This window comes from Zosterops lateralis (genome assembly GCF_965231275.1).
Source record: "Zosterops lateralis genome assembly, chromosome: 20".
NCBI classification, from domain to species: Eukaryota; Metazoa; Chordata; class Aves; order Passeriformes; family Zosteropidae; genus Zosterops; species Zosterops lateralis.
Window position 1 is genome coordinate 809267 of NC_139780.1, and position 6970 is coordinate 816236.

Here is a 6970-nt window from a genome sequence, read left to right on the forward strand (position 1 = left end):
CTGGGGACTGTCCCTCCCTGGCCAGCAGCACATCCTGCACCCTCAGCACATCCTGCACCCTCAGCACATCCACCACCCTCAGCACATCCACCACCCTCAGCACCCTCCTCTGTTACCCCTGCCCTTAGAGGGGCAGCATGTTATGATGTGGGTGTGGACCCTCCCAGAGGACAGCAGGCAGCAGCAGCAGGGTCAGACATGGAAGGCTCTTTATTATCTGACTAAATTCTACTTATATACATTTTGTACAGAGGGCCAGGATTGGCCCAAGGAGGTCACAACCTCCTGACCCCATTGGTCACTGTGACCATCAGTCAAATTCTCTCTCAGAGAACAACTATGCAAAACACACAGATAAATTCTAAGAATACACATTGTTTACATCAAGCAGTGTGAGAATCAGGCTGCAAAGGTTCAAACACTTGAAAGCAAGAAAATGCAGGGGGCACACTCTTCCACCTGCCCGGGACACGAGCTGGGTGTGTGTCACCCCTGCATTTCTTGCTTTCTTGTTTGAATCTTTGCAGCATCGTTCTCACACTGCTTGATGTAAACAATGTGTATTCTTAGAAATTATCTGTATCTTTTGCATAATTGTTCTCTGAGGAGAATTTGATTGAAAGTAAGAGTGACCAATGGGGTCAGGAGGTTGTGACCTCCTTGGGCCAATCCTGGCCCTCTGTACTAAATGTATATAAGTTAATTGGAGTCAGATAATAAAGAGCCTTCCATGTTTGACCTGCTGCTGCTGCCTGCTGTCCTCTGTGAGGGTCCACACCCACATCACAACGTGTTGCCCCTCTAAGTAAAGAGGAAACGGGTGTGGGGGTTCTCTCAGGCTCCTTGGAAAGTTCTCAAACCCCAAATCCACATTGAACTCCAGCGTTGGGAGAGAGAGGAGATCAGAGCAGGGAGGGGAAGGGGCGGCACAGGCTCACCTGGCAGAGAGGATGATGACTCTGGCCTCCAGCTCCTTGGCCTCCAGCAGCAGCGATGTCACATTTTTGGTTCCAGGGTCAAACTGAAGCACTTTCTCAGCCTGTGATTGGTGTGAGCAAAGCTGGTTAGTGGGTGAGCCCCAGGACTGGTGGGGAGAGCCATGCTATCTAGAAAAGGGTCAAGAGAATTCATTAAACTGCACAAAAGTCTGCTAAGTAAGATTGGTTATAGTTATTTATTTCTTTTTCTTTCCTTTCTTTCTTTTCTTTCTTTCCTTCCTTTCTTTCTCTTTTAAGGTTTTGGCTTTTTTTTGGTTGTTTTATTTTTTAATTTTTTTTTTTTTTTTTGCACTGTGCATGCAAACTGAAGTCAATCAAGACCCAAAAAGAGGCGTGCATTGTACAGGAAAGAGAAAAAGGCTTTGAAATGCAATTGAAAACTCAAACGAGTGTTGTTTTTCAAAAACATGGGAAATGAAAAAAAAAACATATTGCACAGGGTTAACCTTTAGGAATCAAAGTGAGCAACTTACACCAAGGAACCGTTTCCTTTAGGGAGGAAAGGGGGTTGGTTCAACTTTTCAAAAATAATAATAAAAAAAAAAAAAATAAAAAAGAACTTGCAAGTTAATTACTGGTTCACATGCATGTTTCAAAAAGAAATCCTTCCAGGGTCAGCTGGCTAAGTTTCCATTCTCAAGTCCAAACCAAACTACTATCTCAACATAAAAACGTGCTACCAAGAAACATAGTCATGGATTTTTATTTTTTTTTTCTCTTTCTTTTCTTTTCTTTTTTTTTCTCTTTCTCTCTTTTTTTTTTTTTTTCTTTTTTTTTTTTTTTAATTTTTCTGTTGGCTGTGGCTATTTTTTTTTTTTTTTTCATTTGCTAGTTAGGTTGGTGGGCGGCGTGCATTTCCATGCATATATACCTTGGGTCCTCGCTTGTTGTCATAGGAAAGTTGGTCGAGGTTTTCATAGTTCCTTTTTTTACTCTGATGAATAATGTGCACAGAGAAAATATGTAGACACAGAAGAATATTATAAACAGTTGAAAATGACGTGTAGTAAAGCAATCCAACATCCACCTCCTCCTCCACTGTTTGCTAAAGGGTCTCTATAACGCTGGAGCTCGCAAAAACCACTATCAGGAGAGATTGTGTCACGGAGCAATCTGAGAGCAAAGCCTGAGTGTCACAGCTCAGCTGGTGCGATGCAGTTGCATTTTTTTTTTTTTTCCCTTGAGGGGCTGGGGGATTTCTTCTGCAAGGAAATTTTTTTTTATCTTAAACTCAGAAAACAATCTAAGGGCCTATTGTGGTGGGTTGTTGTTGTTTTTTTTTTTTTTTCCGTGGAATTACTGTGGAAGTAAAGGACAAAATGTTGTGTACGGAAAGTGCTGGATAAAAGGCAAACTGTTACAGTTAAAGAGTATTAGCATTACTAGCATCACTATCAGCATCACAATCCTGTCCACCCTCAGACAGTCCACACAAAGTGAGGTATCTCAGGCTGAACCTCTCACCCCCTGAAAGGAGGGAGCAGCTTTTTGAGCTCTGGTTTGACATCCAAAAGAGAAAGATAAAAAAAGCTCTCTACTTTTCTCATGTTGGCTCAAAGCGTGGCGATGTGAAGCAATGGTGAACATGGGATGACATTGCAGCTTTTACCTGGTCCCTGGGGAAGGCACAGGGCACCTCATGGCCCTGCAGCACACGGGTGGCCCTGGGAGGAGCAGCTACCTGAGACCAGGGCGCTGTGAGCTGGCCCTAAGCGTGGCTATGGGGCTCACTGCTTGGTGCTGGAGCACTCCAGTGGGGTTTGGAGCGTGCATTGACCCCAGAGAGATCAGACTTGAGCACAGATCCTGCTCTGCTGCCTCAGCTGCTGCTTGTCCCCAGAGGAGCCTGGGGCAGGGCACCCAGGGCTGGAGGTTTCCTCTGGGGCAGGCAGCAGTGCTGAGGGCCCACAGCCTGTGCTCAGGGGCTGCACAGAGCCCTAGGACCCTCCTGGGAGCAGCCCCTGTAAGAGCAACCTGATGGTGCCTTCAGGAGAGAGCTTGGCTGGTTTTGGTGGGACATAGTCTGACATTTCTCCTTGACCCCACCCCAGCTGAGCGTCCCTGACCTGAGTACAGGGGGTGTGGGGCACACAGCTCTACTCTGATCTCCGTTTTTCCAGAGCCTGATGGCAATGGATCTCTGCCAGGAGCCCAACCCTTTGCATGCCCAGGGTTCCAGGCTCCCAGCTGTTCTTCAGGCAGACAAATTTCTCTTCATTTTGCTTTCCAGATTAATTATCTTGCCTTTTCCCAAGCATTCAGGCCAGTCCTTGGCAGGACATCTTGCCAGGTCTCTTTTCCATGCAGCTGTGTCATCTTTTTTCTTCCCCTTGGACTCAGCCCAGCAGTTTTTCTCGTTGCTCAAAGAAATTGGGTCCTGGCAAGGAAAAGTATCTGAAGAGGCAAAATCTGCTTGGAGCCCAGCTCTGACTTCATTTCTGATGACTCCCACAGCAAGAATTTCTGCAGTGGCTCCTCAGTGGCTTCTGCTGGGGCTGCAGTGAGCCCTGGAGTAATGAGTGCTACAAGAGATGCAGCAGGGCAGCAGGGATGTTCTCCAGTCAGGCAACACTGGTCACTTCTCCCCAGGCACTGTCGCTGTAGCCAAAAACTTGATCATCCATTCTGCAGCCTCCAGCCAGAAATTCCTGGGACGTGCTGGCACCTCGGCCCAGGCTGCTCAGCAGAGTCTTGGGTGCCACAAGGCCACTGCCCACCTCTCCCTGTCACTAGCCCTCTTTCCAGATTACACTAGTAACCCTTTTTCCCCCCATTTTCCCATGTGGTCCTGCAGCCCTTCTCTGATCTTCATGTTTCACACAGGAACTGACAAACCACAACTTCCCTTTCCACCATGTGCTGCTGCATTCACTCCAAAATTTGCCGCTTTCCTGAGCACCACTGTCCCAGGGAAAGGCAGCACAGCAGGGACCTGCCACCTCTGACCTGGAGGAGCTCTGGTTTCAGTGTCCCAGCCCCAGCAGCCCCAAGATGTGCTGGGTGGAGCAGCAGCTCCAGGCTGAGAGTTGCTGCAGAAAGCCCCAGGACAAGGCCAGGACATGGGGCACTCCAGGGCTGACCAGCATGGCCTGAGTGCTGGGCTCAGGCTGCTGCTGCAGCTGCAGACCCACACTGTGGATGGCACACAGGGCAGGGGGCAAAGCCATGCCCCAGAACAAGAGCTCAGATGGGCAGGTGAGTCTCTGACCCTGAGCAGGTCCTCCATGTCCTCAGGGGCTGGGATCTAAGCCTTGAAGAGGTCAAGCCCAGGTAATCCTGCCTGTATCCTGCCCTTGAAAAGGCTGGGGATGGGCCCATGGCATGAAAAGAGTCAACACATCAGGGATCAGAGAGAGAGATTGGTGAGAAGAGGAGGAGGAAGACAGGAAAGCCCCAACAGATTATCTGCCACCTGCAAGACCAGTCAGACCAGTCTGTCTGACCTTTTCTCAAAGGAAAAAAGGAAATTCAGTGGCACAGCCCAAAGAGAAGACAAGGTGACTGGGACAGAGCAGGTGCCCCAGGCTGGAGAAGGCCCAGGGGCTGGCAGAGGACACCAAGACATGGTAGATGCAGTGCAAAGGTCTGCAAAGTCTGAGGACAGACTCTCCCTCCTTATCTTTCAAATCTCTGATCTCAAAGGCTTTCCTGCAGGGTGGACAGGCTGAAGAAGAAATGCACCCTGTGCCTGGGGGCACCACAGGAGTCAGAGGGAACAGCAAAATGGGATCCATGGGAACTACAGGAAAACTGCAATTCAAAAGATGGAAGAGGAGGGATGAGAGACTGACAGTGGCTCTCTCCTTTCATGAAGGGCATTGTGCTGGGGAAGAGGATTTGGAGAAAAACACTGTCCTGCTGTCACCCAGTGGAAGGCTGAGCCTTTGGAGCTTTTGTGGCTGGAGGAACATCAGTGCCTTGCCACACACAGCCTGAGGTGCAACAAGGATGAAACTTCTTGAAAATCCCCGCCAAACTCAGGAGTCTGTTGGTCAGTGTGGCTTGTGGCAGCCTGTGCCCCTGCCCCAGCTGTTCCTTCAGGGAGGTGACAAAGAGCAGTCACAAGGTGCCATGTCTCAGCTCAGCCACCAGCTCCAACCACACAAGAGGCATCTATGGCCACATCTCCTCAACAGCTGAGAGACTGCTACAGGTCCTGCAGCTGCAGGTGAGGCTGGAAAGAGCAGCTTGGGGTCTCTCCTGGTGACCCACGAAGGAACATCCCCAAGTGGGTGCCTGCCCTGATGCTGCTGGAGAGAGACTTGGATGAACTCAGGCTCTGCCTCTCCAAAGGGGACCTCAGCCTGCCCCAGGAGAGAGGATGTGTTGGGACTCCACCTCACAGGGCAAGAGGTGGTTCCTTGCCTTCCAGACTGCAGCAAAACATCTTCCTGTGCTCTCCTTCTCTGCTTGTCCAGTCCTTCCCATCCACGCCGCAGGTCTGTGCTTCGTCCTCCTGCACCTCGGGGCCCTCACCTGCCTCCCCCCTGCTCCCACTGGCCCTGAGAGCAGGTGCAAGGTCCCACACCCACCCCTGTGGCAGCATGGGGTGTCAGGAAAGCAGCGTTTGGCATGTGCTTCGATGGAGATGGGAACGGGCCCGCAGCTCTCCCCAGAGGGTCGTTCCAGCCCCGCCTGCCCTGCCCCTCCTGAGCACTAAGCTGAGCCCCCAGCAGCCCATTCAGAAGCTGCTTTTTGGGGTGGGTTTGGCACTGCTGGGTCTGCCTGGCCCTTGGGGGGGCTGCAGGTGCTTCCCTAAGCTGAGAGGCTGGTCCTCTCCTTGGGTGGGAAACTCGGGCAAGGCATTTGCAGAGCTCCAGGTTATCCTTCCCTTCATTTTTTTTTTTTTTTTTTTTTTTTTTGTAGTCGATTTACATGTAGGAGATTTTGACCATGGCAAAGCAAGTGAAATGAATAAAGTACAAAGTTCTGTCAGGTACTAGTCAGACACTGTTGATGCTTTAAGCATGTTAGCCATGTTACAATGGAAAGAAAAGGTGTTTTACATACAGAAATCTACATACATACAACAGCCCAAGACTTCTAGTTTTGTTGTTGTTGTTTAAACAAAGCTACAAGACAATGTTCAGGAACTGACCTTGGACTCTTTCTCCTCCAGGAGGGTCTCCAGCTTCTTTTGTGCAGCACGACCCTCGTGGTCGTCGCTGACTATCAGGATGACGTGGTTCCAGTTGAAGACTCTCATCATCTCAAACCAGACGTTGGCCTGGTGAGAGTAAGGTGGGACCGTGCGCAAAAAGGACAGGTGGATGCTCTGCAAGGAAGAACAAGAGCTCAACACAGACTCTGGGGGTGTCAGCCACCTTTGCAGGGACAGGGAGTGGGGGACAAAGCCATTTTTGGGATTCACACCTTGAGTTAATCTCTGGGACCTGCATTCTTCCCTCTGGCTGGGAAGCAAGGCCTGGGAATGACTTTGTGCCTCTCTGTGGTTAAACCAGAGCGTGGCAAAGAGGAGTTTCTGCTCTGGGGTCCATAAATGCACAGGGAAGAAAAGTCTTATTGAGCCATGACTGCCCAGCACTGTTCAGTGCAAATATAGCCTCGCCTCTTGACCTTTTAAATAATTACCAGGATATCAAAAAGCAAAAAGAATTCCCTTCAGAAGGCAAGAGGCAGGTAGAGGCAGCTGTGCATTCGTCATTCAGCACAGCAGAAGTTCAGAAAGGCAGTTTTATAACCCGGTCCCTGGCTGTTTCTAGGTCAGCCTGTTCTGCAGCAGCAGCAGCAGCAGGCAGAGGATGCAGCTCTGGAGCTGTGCCCCAGCAAACCTCTCTGATTCAGTTAAAGGCATCGTTATGGTTGGGTGGTTGTGCAAGAGCAATTCCAGCCTAATTAAGTACAGCGCTCTTGGGGGAGCAATCAGAGCAAAAGCTGGAGCTGGCAGAGAGCTTCCAAACAAATGCAGCTTGTCCAAAAAGCCCTAGAGTCAAATATTAGGAAGTGAAAAT

General features: G+C 49.8%; 1 protein-coding gene across 4 annotated transcripts in view; it reads right to left on the reverse strand.

The window, feature by feature from the left end:
- GRIN1 (glutamate ionotropic receptor NMDA type subunit 1) overlaps positions 1–6970 on the reverse strand; it is a gene marked incomplete at both ends in the record, with an annotated part of 32311 nt that overhangs the window by 20385 nt on the left and 4956 nt on the right. For 2 of the 4 annotated variants that reach the window (XM_083875952.1, XM_083875951.1), the window contains 3 exons: positions 939–1039; positions 1870–1932; positions 6097–6273. In XM_083875952.1, the coding sequence (XP_083732078.1) occupies positions 939–1039; positions 1870–1932; positions 6097–6273 (341 nt within the window). The remainder of the gene's footprint in view (positions 1–938; positions 1040–1869; positions 1933–6096; positions 6274–6970) is intronic. The other 2 variants (XM_083875953.1, XM_083875950.1) reach the window with 1 other exon arrangement.